The sequence below is a fragment of the Molossus molossus genome, unplaced genomic scaffold (assembly GCF_014108415.1).
Source record: "Molossus molossus isolate mMolMol1 unplaced genomic scaffold, mMolMol1.p scaffold_m16_p_22, whole genome shotgun sequence".
Lineage (NCBI taxonomy): Eukaryota > Metazoa > Chordata > Mammalia > Chiroptera > Molossidae > Molossus > Molossus molossus.
The window spans coordinates 644,598-669,426 of NW_023425358.1; the positions used below are offsets into that span (position 1 = coordinate 644,598).

The 24,829-nt window shown below is 43.1% G+C and overlaps 1 protein-coding gene across 6 annotated transcripts in view; it reads left to right on the forward strand.

The window, feature by feature from the left end:
• Positions 1–393: 393 nt before the first annotated feature.
• The window catches only part of TBCEL (tubulin folding cofactor E like), a 68,705-nt gene continuing 44,269 nt past the window's right edge, over positions 394–24,829 (forward strand). For 3 of the 6 annotated variants that reach the window (XM_036276160.1, XM_036276165.1, XM_036276164.1), the window contains exons 1-3: positions 14,171–14,279; positions 20,846–20,995; positions 22,368–22,507. In XM_036276160.1, coding sequence (XP_036132053.1) covers positions 20,863–20,995; positions 22,368–22,507 — 273 coding nt within the window. In that variant the 5' untranslated portion in view covers positions 14,171–14,279; positions 20,846–20,862. Of the gene's footprint in view, positions 418–14,170; positions 14,409–14,937; positions 15,023–20,845; positions 20,996–22,367; positions 22,508–24,829 lie in introns of those variants that run through there. The other 3 variants (XM_036276161.1, XM_036276163.1, XM_036276162.1) reach the window with 3 other exon arrangements.

Sequence of the window (24,829 nt, forward strand, 5' to 3'; positions counted from 1 at the left end):
CCGCAGCGCGGTCTGAGCCGCCGGGTCTCACCGACGTGCCCGCCCGCCCTCCTCCTGGCACCTGGGCTGTGCCCTCGGGACGCGCAGAGACGGAGCGCCCGCCGGAGCATCTCCCTAGAGACACCTGCACGCAGACCTCCCGCTGCCATGGCAACCGGGGCTGCGGCGGGAACCAGCTCCTCCGGCGCCCCTCCCACTCACGCAGCGGACGTGAGCGTGCGCCAGGGTCACGTGCTGTTGTGGGGCCATGACAGCTGCTTCCGGGTCAAGCCAGGACGCTGGGCTCCCGCGGCCCAAGTGGGGGACGAGGCGCAGCGGAGCGGGCCGGGGTGGCCGGGACCGGGCCGGAGGCCGAGCGGCTCTGCGGCGGCCGGAAGGGGGCGGGGAGGCCCAGCTCCCCGCCTCCCGGGCTGAGGGGTGAGTGCAGCGCCTTCTCCCTCGTCCCCGCGGCCCAGGCGCTCGTGCGGGCCGGTGTGAGGAGCCCCGGGCGCCCGGAGCGGGCCGCCTGCCAGCGGGAGGGGTGGGGTGCCCGGGCCGGGCCTGCGGGGACGCCCCTGGGAAGTCCGGTCCCGGCGGGGTAGGGCGTGCAGGCGCCGGGGTGAGTTCGGGACCCAGACAGGTCCCGGAGCCCCAGGGGCGTGAGGGATGGAGACGCCCCCTGGCTAGCAGGAGAGGGGAGCCTCTGGGCCAGCTGGGTGGGCACCCCGAAACTTGTCCCAACCCCTGGATCAGGACACGGAGCGAGCAGGGGAGTGTCCCCCGGGAAGTGCGGCGGCGGGCGTACCCGGTCCTGGGACGCGGGCCTGCTCCTGCCAGGGCCGGTCAAGGGGGCGGCGCTTCGCCCCCGGTGGGAGATGCTGAGAAGGAGGGGATGCGAGCAGATGGGCCTGGGAGGAGGGCACCTGTCCGGGGTCTGGCGGGCTGGGTAGCCTCAGGCTGCGTGGAGAATGGGGGGAGCGAGTTCCGGGACGCGGGAGACTTTCTGGGACCTGGTCAGCGGGAGGTTCCCTGCTGCCTTCCCTCCGGACACAGGGATGCTGGACGCTGTGGCCAAGGAAAGTTCATCGCCAGGGTTGAACTGTCACTTCAGTGGTGGAAGGCGGTCTGCCCTGAAGGTTGCTGACCCACACGGAATTTGTAGTCACCATCCAGGGCTGCTTGGGGAAGTTAATAATCCTAGACCAAATACGAGTTTAGCTGAGACGGTCCCAGTTCTTTTCATGCTGCCCCGGAGCTCTTAAATTGGCGTCCTAGAGTCCATCCTGAGCAAAGAGGTTTGTGTAGGTGCTGAGGAACAGAAAAAGCATTCAGCCCCTGGGTCCTGAGCTATACCAGCAGGGGTGGGGATGTCCTGCCTGCGGGGTATAAGGCCTTCAAAGTCAATACCGGCTAACATCACAGCTTCACCAAACAAGCCTGACTGAACATAGCAAGCTAATTTTTAAGTTGATAGTTTTGTATGGCCCACAAATGATGTTGTAAGTATCCAAATGGCCCTTGGCAGAAAAAGGGCTCACTACACCTGCTAGGCCTAAGTTTCTAGAGTAGCAGCTTTCAAGTTTCCTTTTTTAATTGTGCTCCATAGAAATACATTAAATATCATGATCTAGTACATACCTACACAAGAACGGAAACTTTCACAAAGCAATATTTATCTTTAGTACCTGTGATGCAGTCTAATAATTTCTATTATATTTCATTCTCTTACATTAAAAACTGCTGACTAAATCCACTAAATTGATTTATGGGTCACAAATTGCAGTTTGAAAAATACTCTCCAAGGCACAGTTCTTTGGCCTCAATTAATGTCCTCATATTGTATGCTTGCAAGGACATGGACTATAATGATGTCGGGGAGCACAATTGCCAGGTGCAGTTGACTGCCTCATTTGTTTAAATATAACAGCATATTTAACTACTGTTTTGTACTATAATCTTAATCTTTGATATCTTAATTTGCTTGATTGTTTGATGAAATTTTTGAAATAAGCATGTTCTTTAATTTGTTTTGTCCTTTGCTATGTCTTGGAAATAGGAGAGGTCTAGTTCCATTTAGTTGATTTATCCCTACAACATAGTTAAGGTGATTTTATTTTAGTGTTACAGCACTGTAAACATACACTGATTTGCTTTTCTGCTATTTCAAAAAAATGTCAGGCTGAAACCTAAACTGTTCTTACTCCAATAAGTAATATATGATAGACTTCTACATAATCAAAGGTATATGGTTTTGGTATGTATTTTAAACTTAATCATAACTTAAATATAACTTTGAATCAGTTAACATAATTATTCCCTCCAAGAAAGTATTTTCATCTATTTGTAAATCAGTGAGGTCCTTATATGATAGTATTATACTAAACATTAGTTAGTGTTGGTGAACCAAGTGAGACGCCTACAATGAGTTGCTGTGTTTAAAGTCCTTTTAATTTTTTTATTTTTTATTAAAAATTGTTTATTAATTTTTTTTCTTTTTTTTTTGTAGGGAGAGGGAGAGAGACATAGAAACATCCATGAGAGAGAACATTGATTGGCCGCCTCCTGCATGGCCCTCACTGGGGATCCGGCCCACAACCTGTGTTTGTACCCTGACTGGGAATGAAACTGCCGACCTCTTGGTGCAGGGTTGATGCTCAACCACTGAACCACAACTGCCAGGCTAAAGTCCTTTTAAAAGTTGTCACATAGCCTATTGCTGCAGGATGTTGAGTGTCAACATACCTGATTTCAGTAGGTAGATTCATAGGATATATTTAAGACTAGTTTAATAGTATTCATTTTTGTTTAGAATGCCTCCATATTACTTGGAACATGGAATTTAAAGGCACGGCTGTCAAGGAAGAATTGTTCAAATTCAACTTCATCAGTGGGGCCACATTCTTGATTAGATGCTTAGGAAAGCATCTAACCTCAGACTTCCAAATGAATGTCGACCTGTCGCAGGATCTTCTCCTCTTCTAATGTTGGCCTCCAGACTGTTGTGAGCTTGGGAATGAGGTGCTCACATTTGTTAGAACTTGTGTGAAATGGGATTATGTAGCTTTGAATAAGTTCTTTCATTTAATATATATAATATGTAAATTACTATCTTTGTGTGTGTGTTTTATCTGAACTATGTGACATACATTTTGGCTACTCAGAGTCATGAGCTGTGTTAAAAAGTGAACCTTATAGATTTTGAGCCTAGTAAGCTGTATAAGCAAAAGTTCTTAAAAAGGCACATGAATCTGATAGTGATACAGGCTGGATTTAAGGGGTGAAGAAGTCATTTAGCTTTGCCCTACATGTAACTTGTCATTGAGAGTGACCATTTCTCCCCTTTTCAATGCCCCGCCCCCGTTCCCACTCTCATTTCTTTGCAATTAGAATGCTGACAGCCTAACCGTTCCCACTGTCTGTTATTCCAGTTCTGAATGCTTTCACATAACTTCAGAGAATATTGTTGTCACTTGTCATTTCCTTCCTCAAAACCATAGGCAGCTTCCCAGTGCCAGCAGCTCTAAATAAAACCCATACTTCAGAGGTTGACGTTGAGGTCATTCTGCAGCTTCTACTTTTTTGCTGACGTCATTTTTCTTTTCCTAAATGCATGTCCTACTCCTCACACCTCCTTTGTGTGGAACATTATTCCTGAAAGTCTGCAGGAAATGTCTCCTTCCTCATGAAATCCTACTGACTTTCATTTCATTACACATGCCCTTCATCTCTGAAGTCTTCCTTTTCTGTATTGCCTGTATTGCTTTTCCTGAATTGTTTTGTATTGTTTGTGTGTCATGATTTTACCCGTTTTAGATTGTGAACTCCTAGAAGACAGGAAACTCGAGGATTCTTGAATCCCTAGGACACCTAGCACAGGGTTTAGCAGAGTTCACTGGATTCATGGTCAAAACTACAGAGCTCTGAAAATTCTATCCCAGACTTGCTGGATCAAATCTAGATACCTGCTTATGTGATTCTTCTGTACAGTAAAACATGAGAATCACTGGCCTAGCATGATGCTTTAAATTACAGTTGGTACATTCATATAATTTTTGTTCAACTGATATCAATGAACTGAGCAACCAGTAGTAGGTCAGTTTATTTCCAATCTGTTAACTGGGATTAATTTTAGTACCCCTCGCAATGGTGGTGTAATAATTCAATAAGAGAACATATGTAAAACAACAATACAAGGCATATAGTAAAATTCAGAAGATTTTGTCTGTTGTTGTCAAAGGGATGATCAACATGACAGTGGTCATTGAGGTGATCAGAAGTGGTGAGAGCAGGTTTCATGTCAGTCATCGTTAATTGCTCATGGTTAACAGATAGTGGACTTGTATGGTGTTGAAAGTCATTAAGGTGTTTTGCTTTAGAATTTTGGTATCAAATTAGCATGTTAAATGTTTTCCCCTTCATCTCTCCATTGCCTGAAGCACCAAGTGCAGACTTTTAGACAGAGAGCTACCTTACCATCTGGTCCTGCCGGCCAGCCTTCGCCTGCCAGCCCTCTTCCCTGCACTCCCAGCAGCAACACCACAGTTCTCACTCACACTGATTCGGGCCTGTACACGTACTTTTTAATCCTCACCCGAGGACACTTTTGCATTTATCTTCAGATAGAGAGGGAGGAAGAGAGAGAAATATCGATGTGGCGGAAACACATCGACTTGTTGCCACCCGCACCACCCCAACCGGGGCCTGGGACAAATCGCTACCGAGGTATGTGCCCTTAGCAGGAACCGAACCCGGGACTCTCTGGTCTGTGGGCTGACACTCTAACCACTGAGCCAAACTGGCCAGGGCATACTGTATTTTTTATTCAGGAAGTCCTGTGGCTCTCTTTTAAGACTCAGTTTTGTGTGTGACTATGTCTTGAGTGGAGAGTCCCTCCCTTAGTGGTCTCAAAGTGCTTTGTGCATTCTTTGTATCACCTTTGTGTGCATTTGTCTTTTAGAAGGGAAAGGAGTTAGTCGTGGTATACATCCCCAGTACATTTTAAATAGTCCACCTCTGTTAGGGGCGGAAGATGTTCAGTTGTTATTTGACTCAGATAAGCTTTCCCTTTGTATTTTCATAATCTCACCTTTCATCATCATTGTAACTACAATTTATTGAATACTTACCACACGATAGGCGCAACTAGATTTTATAAAAACTTTATTTAATCTTCACTATGACTGTATGAAGTAGTTATTAATAGCTCCATTTTACAAATGAGAAAATAGGCAGAGAGGTAAGTACCTTGCTCAGATTTCAATGTTGATTCGTAATTGAATTCCAGCCAAACTGAAACTCATGCTCTTAATCATAGTGCTCTTCTAGGAACAAGGTTTAGCCCTGCCCGGTGTGCGCCGTGGGTAGAGCTAGGCCTGTGCACTTAAGGGTCACAGGTTTGGTTTCTGGTCAATGGCATGTACTGGGGCTGCAGATCCCAGTTGGGATGCATAGGAGAGGCAACTAATCGATGTGTCTCTCACATTTATGCGCCCCCCTCTCTAAAAATGAATGAACAGGATATCCTCAGGTGAGGATTCACAACAACAAAAGAACAGGAACTTTAGGCGGAAGACACTGCTGGAACGTAGGACTGTGCGCCTGTGTGGGACCTGGACTGGTAGTTCATGGTGGCCCTTAGGAGTGGGGTGCATTACTAATGCTCTGAGACAAAGTGTATTTAAACCAGCATTCTTAGATCAGTGCTTTTTCAGTGATTTTCAAAGTTTCCCTTTCCGTTCTGTCATACTCCCAACTGGTGTACTTGCTTTTCATTCACTGCCAGAAGATAGGTTTATTCACAGTAAAATTCACTTTTTCATTCGTGCAACAAGTCTCTTGCCATGTGCCAGACCCTGCTCTGTATTACACTGGACCCAACTGATGACTCCTGCTCTGTGGGACTCGATTCTGGGGGAGAGGGACCTAGAGCCGAGGCTGAGAGAAGTGCTGTAAAAAATGAAAGAGGTGGCCCTGGCCGGTTTGGCTCAGCGGTTAGAGCATCGGCCTGCGGTCCTGAGAGACCCGGGTTCAGTTCCTGCTAAGGGCATGTACCTCGGTTGCAGTTTGTCCCCGGCCCTGGTCGGTCGTGCGGGTGGCAGCCACTCGATGTGTCCCTTTCACATCGATGTTTTTCTCTCTCTCTCTCTCTCTGTTCCTCTCTCCCCGCCCTCCACTCTACCTGAACAAAAAAAAAAAAAAAAAGGAAAAATGTCCTCGGGTGAGGATAAAAAAAAAAAAAAAATGAAAGAGGTGGAAATCAGAAGTGATTGACAGTAGCAGTGGTGCCATTTGTGTTGGGGCCCTCAGAGACAGCCTCGCTGAAAAGGTAGTATTTGTGTTTAAATTTATTTGAGGCTTAAATGTTGAGATGAAGCCAGCTAAGCCAAGAGCCAAGAAGAGGGTAGAGGAGGTAAGTTAGAGAGGAGCAGAGAACAGGAGAAATGAAGCCACAGAGACTATGATAAAGGGATTGCATGTCATTCTAAGTGTGAGAGAAGCTGTTGGAGAGTTTAAAGGATGCGATTGACTTAAAATTTGAAATGATCACTTGGCTGCTTTGTGGAGAATAAATGAAGGCTTGAACCAGAGTAAAGTAATGGAGATGGAAAGAACTGGGGTGTTTTAGAGGTGCTGTTGATCATTCTCGATGATTAGTTACATGAGGATGTGAGAGGAAGACAAATCAATGTAACTGAAGGTGGGAACTGGTAGAGGAGGGGCAGGTTTGAAGAGGGGAGGAAGAGTTCTTACCCTTTGTGTACTCCAATTGTCCATTCTCACTCTGCAAGGGTGCCGCAACTTTGACTTTTGTGTTTGTTATTCTCTGACTTTTCTTTACAGTTTTTTTTTTAAATCTTTATTGTTGAATGTATTACAGATGTTCCTCATTTTTTCCCCATTGACCCCCTCCTCCCCACTCCCGCCCCCCTCCCGCCTTTTCCCACAGTATTGTCTGTGTCCATGGGTTATGCATATAAGTTCTTTAGTTTATTTCTTCCCACCTTCCAACCCCTTTCTGAGGTTCGTCAGTCTAGCAATGAATTTGTACTTCTTAATCCCTTCACCTTTTTCATCCATTCCCCCAACCCCCTCCCATCTGGCAACAAACAAAATGTTCTCTGTATCTATGAGAATGTTTCTGCTCTGCCTGTTCATTTTGTTTGTAGATTCCATTGTCAATAGATATGTATTCATTGACATTTCTTTGTTCATATATTTTATCTTTTTCTTCAAAAAAGACCCTTCATCATTTCATATAATAACGGTTTGGTGGTGATGAACTCCTTTAACTTTTTCTTGTCTGGGAAAGTCTTTATATGGCCATCGATTCTAAATGACAGCTTTGCAGGATAGAGTAATCTTGGTTGTAGGTTCTTGGTTTTCATCACTCTGAATATTTCTTGCCACTCCCTTCTGGCCTGCAAAGTTTCTTTTGAGAAATCAGCTGACAGCCTTATGGGAGCTCCCTTGTAGGTAACTAGCTGCCTTTCTCTTGCTGCTTTTAAGATTCTCTCTTTGTCTTGAACCTTTTGCATTTTGATGATGACGTGTCTTGGTGTGGGCCTCTTGGGGTTCATCTTGTTTGGGACTCTCTGTGCTTCCTGGACTTGTATGTCTGTTTCCCTCACCAAGTTAGGAAAGTTTTCTGCCATTATTGTTTCAAACAGGTTTTCAATTTCTTGTTCTCGCCCTTCTCCTTCTGGCACCCCCAAGATGCGAATGTTGGCACGCTTGAAGTTGTCCCAGAGGCTCCTTACACTATCCTCATTATTTTGGATTCTTTTTTCTTTTTGCTGTTCTGATTGGGTGTTTTTTGCTTCCTTGTATTCCAAATCGATGGTTTGCTTCTTGGATTTATGTACTCTCCTATTGAATCTGTGTAAATTATTCTTTATTTCAGTTAATGCCTCCTTCATTTCTGACTGTGCATCCATCATTTCTGACTGGTCCTTTTTGATGCTCTTGAGGCCTTCACTAAGTTCACTGAGGTTCTCACTAAGTTCATTGAGCATCCTTGTAAGCAGTATTTTGAACTTAGCATCTGTTAGGTTGCTTATTTCCATTTCGCTTAGTTCTTTTCTTGGGGTTTTGTTCCGTTCTTTCATTTGGGACCTGTTTTTTTGTCTCCTCTTCTGTTTGTTTCTGTGCATTACTTAATGAGAGGTATGGGGCTAGCTGAGACCAGATGCTGCTTATTTGAAAGAATTTAGGAAAACCTGAATCAGGATCCAAGAAGGCCAATCCTATGGTTAAGCAACTGGCAACAGCTTGGGTGGGCCTGAAAGTTGGGTGGGCGGGGCCTCAGGGAATCACCAGGGCAGGGCAACCAGTGTTAGCCAGGTTGCTTGAGCCCCAGATTTGGTGGCTGTCTGCCATCCAGGGAAGGACTCACCAAAGAAACAAAGGCCTCTGACAGCAAGCCTGTCCGGGAGAAATCCCCCTCTCCAGCCCTCGCTCCAGTGCCAAACAGCTCAGTTCTTCCCTGTATGTCTTTGGTGCCCCTCGAGCTGCCTCCCCTTCAAGCTTAGAGGGAGTGAGTCCAAGTCTGTGCATGGGCCCTTTAAGGAGCTGCCTGGGGCTCCAGCCGCCTCAGCCTCCCTGAGCCTCAGTTCCTGCTGGTTTTTCCAGCCAGAAGTGATGGGGATTCTCTTCCTGGCACTGGAACCCTGAGCAGGGCATCTGGTGTGGGACCAGGACCCCTCAGTCCTCAGGGAGGACCCTCCTAGCCGAGGTGTCCTCCTGATTTTTATCTGCCACACGTGGGTGTGGGACTGGCCTGTCTCGCCACTGCCCCTCCGCCCCTCCTACCAGTCTGGATGTGGCTGCTGCTTTAATTCCGTAGTTGTAGGACTTCCATTCAGCTTGATTTCAGGCGGCTTTGAATGATGGTTGTTCTGTAGTTTAGTTGTAACTTTGATGTGGTTGTGGGAGGACGCGATACCGCGTTTACCTACGCCGCGGTCCTGACCAGAAGTTCCTGAGTGACTCTTCTTCACAGTTTTTACCACATATGTATGTGACTCTAAATGATACGGCCATTAATTTTAAGTGGGATTGTGTGTATATATTCTTGTGATTTTTTTATTCCTTCAACATTAATTTTTAAAGTCATTCATGTTGATGAGGAAGCAGTCGTGGGGAACTATCAATTGTTAATTTCCATTGCTGTGTAACTATTCATCTTATGAATATAACAGTTTATCCAATTGCCTATTCTTGGATGTAAGGGCCTTTCTCTTCTACCAGGACTTTTGTAATTTCAAAAAGTACTATTGTTGTGGACATTTTTTACTTTTCTCCTGGTGCACGTGAACAAGTTCCTGTGGAGTGTACACTGAGAGGTAGAATTGCTGTATCACAGGGGTGTGCATCTTTAACTTCATTAGACAATGCATTAGACAATGATACATTGTTTTGCAAACTACATGCATTAATTTGTACCAAGGTATTTATTTGTTCTCTCACTAGCAATAGAAGAGTTCCTATTCTTCAACATTTTCTCCAACACTTAGTGGTGTCAGAGCTTTTTAATTTTGCTGATTTATATAAAATAATATTTATTGAGATTTTAATTTTTTGTTTCAGAATATTATTGAACGTGAACATCTTTTACACGTATTTATTCAAATTTTATCTTCTGTTAAATACTTATTTCTTTTGTCCATTTTTCTATTGGTTTGTTTGCCTTTCTCTTGTTTTTAGAAGTTCTCTTTACTGGTTACATGTGTTGTGAGTGTCTCTTTCCATTTGTCTTTTTAAGTGTTCAATGTCTTTTCCATGATCAAAAGTTTTTCATTTTACTGGTCAGTCTTTCCTTTATGGGTTCTTTTATGGTTTGTTTATGAAATATTTTCCTATATCAAGATCTTAAAACTCTTCCATTAGAAACATATAATTATTTTCTTCTCATAAGGATAAAGTTTGTGTTGCACATTTTGTCAGGGGTTGAGTTTTTCTAAGTTGTGAGGTGAGGATTAACTTTTGTTTTCCCCAGGTTGACAGTCACTGTCTCAAGACCAGTTGTTGAATATTTTAACCTTTTGCTGTTGATTTCTGTGCTACTTCTTGCCGTATTACATCCTCCTTGAGATTGCTTTTTCTGTTTCATTGATCTGCCCTTCCCACCCCCAACCCCCAAGTAGTTTTCTTTAACAAAGTACAGTACATGCTTCAGATGCCTGTGATTTGCAATATATATGTAAAGGTGCCACAAATACTGCATTAGTGAATCTGAAACCATTGCTCCTGAGGGAAATACAGAGTTAGGTTCCTGCCCGCCTTGGTCACATTTTCAACTTACCAGTACATAACTTTGTTTTATATATGTTTCTGTTTAAAGACACCTTGTTTGATATCTATTGTTAATTCATTAACTTTGAATTTTAAGTGAGTGGCGTTATAACTCATGCCCAAATAAATCTCATTTAACATGTGTTTTCTCCATAAGTCTCATCACAGCCTTCTTGTGCTTAGGGACACCAGACAGCACTTCAGCACTGTATTTGGAGCCATTTTCAATAGTGAAATAACCTCAAAAAAAAAGCACAAAAACATGGCACTAACTATGTCATGAGAAGGACACTTGTTTACAGCTTGTGGGCTGAGACTAGAAGGCAGAAGGCCACCTGCTTCTGTCTCAGCTGGACACGTGCACATGAGGTCACTCAGGTTCTGTGTTGTTTTGTGAGTATTTGCAAACGACTCCAAGTTCTGAAGTGAAAATGTGCAAATACTGATTTTTGGATTGCAACACATTTTAGTGAGTAGGCGAATTTGCAAATAAGGAATCCACTAATAAGGAGGCTCGACTTGACTATGGGAACTTGAGAGAGAGAGTTCTTCAGGAAACCTCAAGCTTGCGCACTTGCCCTTCCCATTCATGTTTACATATGCTTTATAATATTTTATTTTTCAGAGTAGTTTATTGCAGTGAATCTCTCAGATACTAAGTTCTTATTGACAGATGCTATTAACTTAAACAGGAAACTTTTTTTTTTGAGAATATTTTTCTATATTTATAATCATGATATACTTAGTTCATAGGTAAATGAGCAAAGAATTTTAGGAAAGAATTACAACATTAAAATGTTAGAAGCAAGTCTAAATTATTAATCCCTGATTCTGACTCATCATGGTCATATCCTCTCATAGATACTATTAATAACATAAAGCATAAGTTTTGTAAAGGGAAGTGCCTTTTCGAGATTGTGATTTAAATGTTAATTCTAGTTTCTCATCCATTACTGATATTTCTCCACATGAACATAACAAATGTACATTTTTACCACTTTTTAAAAAAGCTTTTTTATTTATTTTTAGAGAGAGCAAAGGAGAGGAAGAGAGAAAGAGAAACATTGATATGACAGCGAAACATCAATTGGTTGCTTCCTGCTCCTTCTACCGGGATTGAGCCCGCAACCCAGGCATGTGCCCTGACTGAGAACTGAACTGGCCACCTTACAATGCACGGGACAGTGCCCAACCCGCTGAGCCACACTGGCCAGGGCCCATTTGTGCCATTTTTACGTGTACAGTTCAGTGGTATGAAGTATATTCACATTGCTGTGCAGCCATCTATCTCCAGAATTTTTCATATTCCCAGACTGAAACTCTCTACCCACTAATCAATAACTCCATATTCCCACTCTTCCCAGCCCACAATCCTACTTTCTGTCTCTATGAGTTTTGTTACTCTGATAGTTCATGTGTGTTCATATTAGTGGGGTCATACAGTATTTGTCCTTTGTGTCTGGTGTATTTCTTTCAGCATTGTCTTCAAGATTCATCCTTGTCAGCATGTGTTGGATTCCTTTTCAAAGCTGAATAATATTTTATGTATGTACATAGTGCATTTTGTTTGTTTATTCATTCATATGTGCATGGATGGGTTGTTTCCATCTTTTGACTATTGTGAATAATGCTGTTATGAACACTGGTGTACAAATATCTACTCAAGTCAAGTCTGCTCAGCTCTTTTTGTATGTACTCAGAAGTAGGATTGCTGGATCATGTGGTAAGTCTGTTTAATTTTTTGAGGAATGGCCATAACAATGGCAGTTATACCATGTTATGTTCTCACCAGTGATGCACATATATCAGTCTGTAGTTAACTGAAGTGCCCATTGTTCTGAAGTGTGGGATACATTATTAACTTTTGCATATGAAATGCATGATATGGATGCCAAAGTCATATATTCAGTATTAAAAATGCATGATATGGATGCTAAAGTCATATATTCAGTATATATTCAGTGGCTGAAGGTTTTGCAGAAGAATTGAGCTTGTGCTAGGTAGCATGTATTTCTGACTCTGCTATGGATTCATTATTAAATCATTTTATCTGTTATTTTTGGCATCTTCATGGAACGGTAGACAGAAGTGCATATTTGTGATAGATATGGAGCATTTCTGTTCATAAGTACTGTGATCTCAGTATTAATAAACCTGCTTTTCATATTTTATAAAATTCACTTGATACGCATAATCAGAATTAATTAGAAAAGTCATCGATTATCACACTTACTAAGTGCCAATTAAGTGCAAAGTTCCAGGCCATGATTACTACAAAGAAGCATTATGGTATCAATAGTCCTTACTCTCAAGAACTACGCAGTCTGAGGACACGAGGCACACACACGAAAACCTTCCCATGCACCAGTGGTACGCGGCATAGGTGTAGTACATGGGGCGAAAGTGAGAAGATTCCATGCCAATGTGATTGATTAGTTACTCACTGAATATTTTAGGCAATAGATACCACAAGCTCAACTCAGTGGAAAGTATAATTGTAATACTTTCTGAGTTAGACATTGAAGGAAGCAAACAGTTTAGATAGGTGGAGAGGAGAGGGAAAAACTTCCAGCTAAGGAGGAATGATACCATAAATGTCAGACATTTTTACTCCCTCAATCATTAATTGCCATTAATTAATATAGTCCTGGGACCAAAAACAGTGAGACGCAATCTATTTAACAAAAATTGCCAGCCCCTCAGGCCTCCGGTCAGGCCGCCATGCTCGCCGGCGGAGCAGGCTGTGGCGGCGGGAGCGGCAGCAGCAGTGACAGTGCGCTTGCCAGGTGCTCTCGGTGTGCTGGGCACCCCACTCCTCGTCAGCCCTGTGAGCTGGGAGAGGGGCTACCCATCACCCCTTCGAGGGATAAAGCTGCGAAGGCTCGGAGAGCCGAAGGAACGTGCCCGCAGCCAGAGCGGCAGAGTCGGCCCTTCTGGAGCCAGCATTGCTGCCACCAGCAGCACCACCACTGGCCTTGCTTGTGGTGGCACTGAACGCGGAAGGAGCTAGTGATTTCTTTTTCATAACCTGCACACTTTGCCAACTCTGTGGCTGAGTACTGACACTCTGGCGATCCCTGATCATGGCCCTAATGCTTTGTAAACTAGGCAGCGATTCCAGCCTGTGCTGCAGCCATTGTAAAACACGCAGTCCTGACTCTTCAGCCAGGGCCCTGAACGCTTCCCTTTGATTGTCAAATTAAAAAATGACAGCAGCCAATACAACAATAGCTGTCCAGTGTGTTGAATCAAAATTATACCTATTTTTTGTTAGATTGCCATAAAAACAATGTATTACTTGGTGTGCTGCAGAATTTTGGTAATTAGTTTATATGTGTCATGAGATGAAAAAGGTTGAAAATCGCTGGTCTAGAAGGCTGCAGAGTGATGAAGTTGTAGTCTGTTCCCAATAAGACCTTATTTTAACTTAATAGCTTCTGGGGTGGAGACAGTGGAAGCAGTCGGCTCTGAGCACCTGGGTAGTGGATGGCCTGCCTGCGTCTTCACTTGGAGAGAGCCTGCTCATGCAGCCTTCTCTAAGGGAACTGACCCACGCAAGACACTAAGGCGCATTGCTTTTTTGGCAGGAAGGAGAAGTTGAGGATATTTTTTTCCCTTTTGGTGACTAAACTATTCACCTTGGTTTTGTGGTTCAGTTTGACTTAGTTCCAGGAAGTATTTTGGATGTGATGGTTTTTATATATTTTATGTAAGTTGTATTTCTGTGATCTTTGTGTGATGCCATATATTGTTGACATGAAATATTTCTTTTTCAGAGAAGACAGCATGGTTCAGTAGATTAGGGGTGCAAAAAGTATGACTTAGCATGCTGTTTGGCCGCTGAAACCTGGGCAAGTCACCTCCGTTTATAGCCTGTAAACAGAGATAAGTGTCAGTCTGGTTCAGAGGGTGGTTGTGGAAATTACTAGGCTTGTTAAACTCAGTGTGGGAACACTTGGCTTTGGGGGGACATGAATTTGAGAGGAAATAGATCAACTCCGGAATTTTGAGTAAGTGCGACAAGCCTGAGGTTTTCCCGTGCTGAATCTGGGCCTGTAGACGTGGGTGTGTGCAAATTTGGGAAGGAGCTGGGAGGTGTGATGAAGGGAAAGTCTTCCTTGGATGCTGTTGAATTAAAGGTATAGTGAATGTTAAACTTTTCCTGTTGTTCTTGCTGAATGAAAGTTTATGGAAAGTGTTTTCTATATTTTAGAATGCCAAATTTAATAGGGATATAGACACTTGGTTTAAGCCACCATTTCCGGACAATAAGAACCTATGGAAATCAAGAAAGAAATGATTAAAAATATTTTAATATAAAAGTACTTCAGTCTAAATAGTAATATTTGCTTAATTTTTGTCTCCTCTCAAATGCTTTCTCATCAGAATCCTGTAATTCTTGGGCTAGTGCATTTGGCTCAGAAATGCCAAGTGCTGTGTTTACACACAGTGGACCGCAAGCAAGTGGCTTATATCTGCAGATGTGCAGTTGTGGGTCAGAAACTTCATCTCTTTTTTCAACATTACATATGCCCCGTATGCATTATAGTTGTTTACTATAAAATACATACAACTCTGAGGTTTTACTCACTGATAACAGAGTCACAGCTTTAGATATCTTTGGAATAAAGAATTTTAGTTAAATGTTTTAGTATCTGGTACTTTCAGAGAGAAGCAGAGTACTGTGAGGACTGAAGCGGGTAGGAGGAGTAATTCAAGGACTAAGGAGGAGTTTGAATTCACATTTCATTTGGTAATGTTGGATTTTTTTAAAAAATATTCTTGAAAAGTGGATGTGCTACATTGTTACACTAAGTGTGATTTAGTACACAGCTGAGAAAGACTGGAAGGTAGGGGGGCTCACAGCAGGTTATGAATGGTGTGTCATGATAATGGGATTATCAGCTGCACTCAAGTTTTGCACTTTGAATGCATAAATTCATGAATTGGTGAACTATAATTCTATAGAATAGTTCTGAAAATTTATTAGTATTAGTTAATTTTTCTTTCTTTTCATCCCAAGAAGACATCCACCTAAGTATATTACATGATGTTTAGGTAAGGTAACTGAGATAGAATTGCAGGTTTACATACTTTATGATAAACGAAATTAAGAATGAGACTGTCTAGCCTAATTGACTTGGACCGTGTTCCTGAAGTGTTTTTATGGGAGAGAGAGCTGTCATTCATGACTTTAGCTGCAAAAGCTTGTTCATGGACTACTCTACAAATCTTAAAAATGATTCTGTAGAAAATGTTTATTGATAAAGTTTTTCATGAGCTATTTAGGGAAAAGGCAGCTTACAAAACGGTATGTATAAAGCAATTTAATCTCTGTGTAAAAAAATATGTGTCTACATAGTACGGAAACATTTTCTGGAAAAATATACACCATAAGGTGCATCCTCAGGCTTGATCTGCTAGGCAAGGCTGTCGACCAGTTTCCAGGTGGCTCTAGATGGCTTCAGGTCGGAGGTTTTGCTAACACTTATTTATGTGCTCTCTTAGTCTATGACGGGGAAGTACGTTTGCTTGAAAACTACATGGTGCTGTAGGTTTTCCAGTTGAACATTTAAAAACTCAGAATGTGCATCACTTGTATTTTGGAAGCAGTTATTTAGAAAACAGCTCCAACCATCCAGCCAGTTACCCAGCCAGAGCTAGGAAAAAGCTTACTAATTAATTCACTTAATCTTTCATGGAGGGAAATAATATATAACACACGTATACTTTCCTAGGGTAATTATGTTTTTGGGGGGATATACTTATTCTGAGGATCAAGAAGATTTTGGAAAAGAAATAAACAAAAGTGTCCCAGCTACCTAAAATGTCCATGAATCTGGCAGGGTTTGGGTATACAATCGGCCCTCGTTTATCGCAGTTAATCAGTTCCAGACTTTACCATGATAAGTGAATTTCCGCGAAGTAGGATTCTTTATTTATACAGTCGTGCTTCACTCTGTCGTGGTTTTTTTCAAATATAGTATAGTATTTGAAATATAGTGTAGTATTTGAAATATAGTGTAGTATTTGAAACATAGTATAGTATTTGAAAAAACCGAGACAGAGTGAAGCCGCCAAAGTTGAAGCGTGAAGTGGCAAGGGGCGACTGTAGTGGGGATCTTACAGCAAAGGAAGCTTTCCTGGATGAGGTTAAAGGTCCACAAAGCAAAAGTTAAATGGACTTTAAAAGTAATAAAAAATACTTGGAAATTGAGAAAGCTAATACTTTTTTTAATGTTTTTACTGATTTTTCAGAGAGAGAAGGAAGAGAAACATTGATCGGCTGCCTCCTGCACGCCCCCTACTGGGGATCGAGCTCACAATCCCGGTTTGTGCCCTGGCCAGAAATCGAACTGGGACCTCTCAGTCCATGGGGATGCTCAGTCCACTGAGCCGCACCGGCTGGGCAAAAGCTAATACTCTTAAGAGAGTCTTTGACAATCTCCAGGATATTTCCCCCCAACAGACTTGTTTTGTTAATATTGACCTGCACCCTCCCCCAAAAAATCACTGATACTTTTTTTTTTTTGTCCTTTTAAAAGAAGAACAAGCTATAAAAACTCTGAACACTGGGTTTTTCTTCATCAGCTGTGCCATCTCTTCTGCTTGCAGCCAAGCTTCTCAAAGGCCTGGTCTGTGCTCACTGTCCCATTCTCATGAGATTTCCCCCACTTGTGGGGACTGAAAATGCCTCCACAAGTGAATCAACTCCTAATTGCCCAGGGGATCTAAAATGCTCACCACTTTGGACCTCTTGATATTCTGCATAGAGATTGGTAACCCCGTCCTTGCACTGTCCGTGGTGATCCATCAAAATTGTTTCTACTCTCGTCTCTATAGGATCAAGTTGAACCTGAGCGACCAGCTGAGTCTTCCATCCACCTGCAGTCAGATATCCTGCCTCCCCTCTCCCCAGCACATATGCTTGGTGGTCCGTGTTTTATGTCTCGTGTGCCTGCTCACAGTCTCTTATTGCCTGTGCCTGAACGGCTCTTCTCCACTGTTAATCCGACTTCATCTTTCAGAATGCCTCAGGGGTCACCTTGATCACACTTCCAAACGTCAGTCACTTCTTATGTTTCGATTCACTGTTTCTGTGCGGCTTATTCGTCATATGTGGTTTCCATGTACTTCTGGGTCGTGGCTTCCTGAGGGCTGAGCTGGGTTCACGTACTCTAACTTCCTAGTGCTCGGCGATGTGGGGCGGCGTCCACTTCCTGTCTGCTGGACGGGACTCAGTAAGACTTGAGGCTTTTGAGAACATTCATATTATGAATACGTGAATGGGAAAATGATTGATAAGGCACAGAAAAGGGAGAGCAAAATTAACTAAATATGTTTGCCCTGTCCATTTTTATTAAACAAGTGGTAAAGAGATGTTTATTTTTAAGTTACTTTGTAAATGAAATAGACACCCAAGTGGAGAAAAATGATTAGAATGAAATGTCATCTGACCAAAGAAAACTACAGGTGAAATCGTGGAGCCTTTGTCCAAAATGTCTAACCTAAGTTTTGTTTTCAAATACTTAGTAGCAAAATGTGAGCAGGCGGCTTTCAGAGTGGTTTTTCCTGCCCATCTCTGAGGAGCCGGTGAGACTGCCTAGTTATACGTAAGCGGGTCCCTGTTGGACGGCTGAGACAGCTACCCCTCTTCTCCACTGCTTTCATGCTGTAAACCTCTCACTGGAGATTTAGCCTCGCCCGAAGCTAATGCATGCTTTGAATGACTGCATTTTATTTTGAGAACTGCCTAGCTACTCACTATTCCAGGACCTTGGGTCCTTCAGGAAGCAGCACTGTCCTTGGTCTGTCTCCCTGGGAGGAGGTGACAGGAGGCCTGAGCCCCCAGAGTGCCTCGGCTCATGTGTGACTCTGTCCCTCTGCCTCCTGGAGCCCTGATGGTCCCAGCGCCACAGCAGTCGGGGCACGGCTCGGGCTCTCTGGATGGAGTGTCTGGCTGAGGTCCATGAACACCGTCACCTGCCAGGTAGAGGGAGCGGCCCCGCAGCCCCGGGCCCTCTCAGCCCCCGCACTCTCCACAGCGGAGGCTTGCTTCCAGGACATGACCTCGTTCCTGTTTTCAGTTGCGTTAAGTTTCATACTAATTTTGACCTAGTCTTTTGCCTGGGGACATAGAGTAAAAATTGTCTGATAGCGATTGAGGGTACTTAGGTGATTGGGAGTTCTGTTCCTATATTAATCTCTTTGGCAGAAGTATACTGAGCACGTTATCGAACAGCTTGCACTGTATCCTGACCTGCTCCAAGCACTTCACAAGAGCACAGTATGGTCAGGATTTGAGGCACAAAGGAGCTGGAATTGTCATATGCGCACTCCGCAACGTGACAGTGGAACCCGCAACATCACCTGGATTCCCAGCTACCTGACTGGGGCACTGGCTTAGAACAGTTTTACAGATGCATGAGCACTGTGCCAGCTGTAGAGGTAGTCAGAGGTAATTTGACACCTGTTTTTTCCCCCAGAAAGTTATAGATTACCCTCCCAACCCCCAAAAACCTTTTCAAAGGCTTTTAAAGATCTTTTTCCATCCCGTATTTCCTCATTTTTCAATCTGTTCGTTTTCAATTTTCTATTCCCACCTACTGTTCCTCCTCAGACTGCCTCAACAGATTTTGAGTAGATTTATATTACTGATTCATTTTGCAATCTTAATGTTCTAATTCAAAACTCATGTCTTAATGTGTCGCTATCTGCATTCCTGGAAAGCATTTTCAATAGAGTGTCCTGGAAAACGACCAGTGACGGCGCCTGGCAGTACTTTTCCGTCTTTGGTGGGGGGAGGAGAAGGAAAAACCCCAGACTGTCTGAAGGAGTTGTCAAGGCTTGGGGCATGAGGAATAACTTCTCTGTGCCCAGGATCACTGGCTTACTAGGACTTATTTTGACTTGAATATGTCTTTAATATTACCATCCCTCAGTTTCTCTCCATTTAGGTTGTGTCTGAGATTATTGCTTTTGAATTGCACAGGTTTGAATTTAAATGGTTCCCAAGCTTCCAGTTAAAAGATGTTATTTAAACACAGGTGACTGGATGAGATGAACCAAAGACTTACATGCATGTATGCATAACCATTGGACGTAGACAACAGTGCTGGGGGGCGGGCGGGATGGGGTGGAGGGAGTCTGGGGTGGGGGGGAGAAACATCTGTAACAAAAATAAATTAATAAAAATTGGAGGAAAAAAAAACCTGAGGAAAATATGAAAAAAATAAATACAGGTGACTGATTTTGACACTGACAGTTCCACTTTTTTTTTTTTTAACTGGCAGTTGTATGGAATATAGCAGTGTAACTTCTCTGACTTTTTGTTAAACATTTCTAAAAACTTTCTTGGCATTTGCTTAAGACAGTCTTTGGTAAAGCTGAGGTGCTCTGGCAATGACATCCACCTGCCCTGAGCTGTGTGGCCGGCGGTGCCGCATGTACATGGGAAAGACCCTCTCGCCCTGAAGCTCCCCGAAAGCCAGGCAGACGCAGAGCAGGTCGCGTGACACTCGGGCTGGGTGGAAGAGCAGACTGGTTGTGCTAAGTCAGGTTGTACCCTTGAGCTCACCGCTGAGGACCTGACAGGGGCAGCCCTGTGTTCTCAAGGTGACTTGTGAATAATTACGAGATGTGCTGTCTAAACTGTACAGGTGAAACTTTGGTTCATTAAGTAGACAAGTGTCTGTACTGGCAGAAAAACATAGAGATCAGGGAACAGAATAGAGAGTCCAGAAATAAACCCATGCCGTTAATCTATAATAAAGGAGGTGAGAATATACAATTTTGTGAAGACAATCTAGTCAATAAATGGTGTCAGAATACTAGACAGATACATGCAAAACAATGAAACTAGACCATTTTCTTTCACCATGTACGAAAACAAACTCAAAATCAATTAAATACTTAAATGTAAAACCTGAAACACAAACTCCTAGAAGAAAATTTCGGCAGTAAACTCTTTGATATGGATCTTAGCAATATTTTTTTTTGTCTTCTTGGGCAAAGGCAGCAAAAGCAAAAATAAACACTCAGGCAAAAAGCATACTCTGACTCTCTTTTAAGGATGATTTCTAGAAGTGACCATAGAATAATTTATTTCTAGTTCATCAACTAGAACTTAGTTATATAATCATTCCTAAAAACAAGTAGTTATGTATACAGTTAAAAATTATTTTACTGTGGAAGAAGAGACAAGTATCAAAGGGTTCGTTCAAACTCTTTGTTCAATCTGATGTTCAATCTGTACCTTCTTGTTTAGTCCTTATTCTTACCACATGGACGCTATGTACCAGCTAAAAGTCTTCTTTTTCCCTGGGTTGGGAATGGTTGCCTCCTCCTCTAAACCACGCAGCACCTTCCGTCGGTGTGATTGGCACAGTGTGATTGAGCTGCACTGCTGCCGTGCCACGGGTGGTCTGGCAGCCCTAGGGCCCGGCACAGCACGCCCTGGGCCATGACCTGTCTCGCGTGTCTGCAGGGCCGAGCTCAATGTCTTACCCATGATTGGTTCTTGATAAATATTTATTATATTAGAAAATAATCTTGATGACTTCTTGGTTTCTTGTAGAATTTTAGGAAAGGAAGATGGATCAGCCTAGTGGAAGGAGTTTTATGCAAGTGTTATGTGAAAAATATAGTCCTGAAAACTTCCCTTACCGCCGTGGTCCTGGGATGGGAGTCCATGTCCCAGCTACACCTCAGGGCTCTCCTATGAAAGGTAAGAAAGTCAGGACCCAAAACATGTATTTGCTGGAGCTTACTTGGGACAGTAAACCAGAATGTTGCCTTGTTTGCAAATGATTTTCTTTACTTTGAATCATGAATCAGTCTTTCTCCCTTGCCGTGATTTCAGTTTTTTGAAAAAAAATGAAAAGACTTGTTTTCTCCTGATTGACCAAAGGGCATTTCAGTTTCACTCATAGGGCAAGAACAATATTTGAGTGATAACATTTCGTATACATTCTTTCGTGGAACTTGGAGGGTGCAAGATACTGCAAAACTGTCCTGTGCCCTCACCAGCCACACGGCCTCACTGAATTACAGGATAGTCACATAGAACACGGGGTAGTTATGTTGAGCCAAATAAATGGCACTGTTATTGGGAGAGAAGTTTAGAAGAGAATTTATTAATATGATCAGAAGAAGGTTCAAAGCTGTGAAACTGGAACTACCCTTCAGGGACAGGGAACGTGGTTGGAGAGGAGACAAGGCATTCCAGCAGAGGAGTCAGGATGTGATCAGAGACCTGCAGCCCGAGGGTGCCTGTTGCAGTTGCAGTTCACGGGTCAGGCTTTGTCATCTGGGGAGCTATCCCTAGGCAGTGTGTGGGCTTCTGTGTCTGGAGGTTACGGAGTATTTGTTATTCCTCAGCACAACTATCCTCACTCCATATAAACTGGAATGACAGAAAGAAGTGGACTTATTGCATTTTTGTCAGGATCCATTCCTGTTCTGAAAAAGTTGATACCAACAAGTACTAAGTTGAAAAATCTTGTAATTTGAGACTTCCATTAATAAATATCACCTTTGTGAGTCCTTGTTTTATACCAAATAGAAAGAGTGGTTGAATCCTCCTGCTCACCCATTTTGTTAGTGGTAGTAGTGATTGTACTGCTGCCTGTAGAATGGAAGTAGTTTAGCAGAGGCTATCTGTGATGGTTTGAGATTATTTTAAATGGCAGCAAGAGGTGAAAATGCATACCAGTCAAGGAGAAAAGAGCTGTCCAGAATGAACTTCTGAACTAAAATTTAAAAAGGAAAGAATGAAGGCCAATAAGAAGACAGTGTAGTCAGACCTGAGTCACATGGACCTGATTTTCAGGCGACAAGATCATGATGGTGTGTGTGATGGATAAACAGTCCTGTGGAGGCAAAGCCCCTGGATGTTGGCTGGTGCTGCTCTGGGACTTCTCATCTCCTGGTTCCTTTCTGAGCCACACGATGGCCTGGTTCATACCTGGCTGTCTCCACTTAGCATTCGGAACCCTCGGATTTCATCAGAGCCTTTTGATTTTGACTCCTGGGTGCTGAACGCACATAGACAAGAATCAGGCTGATATAGAAAGTATTTTGTTCCCCCCACTATTCAGATCGCCTCAACCTCCCAAGTGTCCTGGTGTTGAACAGCTGTGGGATCACCTGTGCAGGGGATGAAACAGAAATTGCGGCCTTCTGTGCTCATGTGTCGGAACTAGATCTCTCTGACAACAAACTAGAAGACTGGCATGAGGTAAAGTTTTTATGTAGCTGCATTTTGGTGAAATGTAGCAATAATCATTGTATAATTCTTTATGTTATTAAGTATTCTGCTGAATTCGGTTCTCACTTGAGATATGTCTCAAGATATAAATAACTGACTGCTTCAACTGTTCTCATGGTAATTTTTTAATTAACTTGGTTATTGCTAATGTGTTTGTTATGGAAGTGAAAGCACTGAGGAACTTTATTCTAGGCATCAGAAGGTTATCAGGACTACAGAAGTTAGACTGCTAGCCATGCCTTACAGCTGCTGCGGTCTCACCTCCTGCACTCATCCTCTCTGCTACTTCAGCAGGTGTTACTGCACGTTCACATGAAGTTGAGGTTGAAACTAAGATTATAAAAAATATTCCTGTTACTGAAATTTATTCCAAATATTTTAGAACCTTTTCTTCTTTTTATGAAGTCTCTGGTGGTTTGACATAATTGATTTCTGTTGATCTCCGAGTAACTCTAGGCTAATCCACAAATAAAAATATAACATTCTCTTTGTTACACGTGCCCTTATCTATCTGATTATAACATTACCTGGTAGAAGCTACCCTTTAGAATAGGGCAGAATACTTCTTCCTACTTGACGTGTTCTCCTGACTTCGTTTAGGCTCTTATTTCTTGCTTGGAAAAGCTTGCTAATGGGTTATCCTGCCTCAGTTTCATTCTGTGTCCTCTAAGCTGTCTTCTACAGTGCGTACATGAAATAGGGCTATGACACTCTCCAATGGCAAGACCTTGAGTTGTCAGTTGCTGCCTGGAAACCAGATCTGAGGTTTCTGAGTGTGGCCCCATCCTGTGGCCGGTGCTGTTCCTGGGGCCTCGTCTTCATCTTAGCCACATGCTGCTGCTTATAGCTCATGACAAACACATGACATGAAAGGCTTCCTTGCTTTTAATTCATTCTGAATGTAGTGCTCTTGTCCTGTCTTTTAAGACTGGGCCCTGGTTGCTGATCTTCTGAGGAACTCCCCTTGGCCGTCCCTGAGGCGGTCCAGTCGTCCCACGCCCGCCCTGCGCCCGCACCACCCCACGCCCACATCCTGCTGCTGTGAAAGGGTTTGTCACCACGCATGGCAATCACTTGCTTATTTGACATTTCCCTGCTAGACTAAGCTTCTTCAAAGTCGAGATTTTTGTCTTTTTATCATCAGCACCCAGAATGCTAGGCACTCAAATGTTTGTTGACTTTGTTAATGAGTAAATTACTCCTCCAACTTTCCTTGTGATCTTAAAGAAATCTCCTGATTTGTTAGTGCTTCAGTTCGCTCACTTCAGAGCGGGCAGCTGATGAGATGGGCGTTGAGACACTGAGGATGTCACGTGCCTGCAGGGTCTGAGGCAGCTCTCTTCCTCCAGGAGAAGGGATCTGGTCCAGTTTTCTTCTGCTTTTCTTACTTTTTTTTTGGATCCTGTCGCTGTGCTCCCAGTCATAGTTCGTTTCTGTGAAGATGTTACCAGAATTCTTTGGGAGGCATGTCACTTGATTTCTAAGTGAATTGTTAATATATGAAGATTAATTGGGCTGTTCCAAGAAAAAAAATCTCCATTTGTAGATGTATTTATTGATTGATATACTTATCTAAACAATAGTGTAGTTCACTATTTAACAGATTACAATCTGTGCCTTCTTTGTCCTTCGAGGTGCTTAATTGACTTGTGTGCTCTGTCCACACTGCACAGAGGCAGAGAACTACCTTGGTACCCTCCTCCTGCACGACCCCACGGTAGTCCTGCTGCTGCAGGTGCGATGTTCGACCTGCACAGGTGACAGGTCACACCAAGTCTTCCTCTGAGTCATTTCAGCTCTGTTCCAGGCTGGTTCTCCTCAGTGTGTTTCTTTGAGTATAAAAGTTCACATCGGTTTCTGCTAACTGGTGGGAACAGTTGAATAGTGATGAAGTGGCTACCTCAGGAGAACAATTTATGGGTTTTATGTCAGTATGGAGTAGAACAGTTTGCACTAAGAACTGCAGTCTTTCCTCTACCTCGACAGAGCTCTGCACTGACTATCTTTCCGACCATGATGATGCGTGAGCCAGGGCCACATGCCCACCTGCAGGCGGCCGAGCTCACAGACCCCATTTGTGTGCCCTCTGTAGCTTGTTTTCAAGTGAGTGTTCTCTGTACCCTTCAGGTGTCTATTTTTCCATTTATTTTTGTTTTCGTCATTCTTTATATTTTGCCCTTAGCCTTAAATGTAATCAATCTCAATCTTCTAGAATATGTATCAGAACACAGAGAGATGGGAGAAATACTGACAGCAAAAGAATATTGATTTTTAGGGTTGATTAAACTCTTT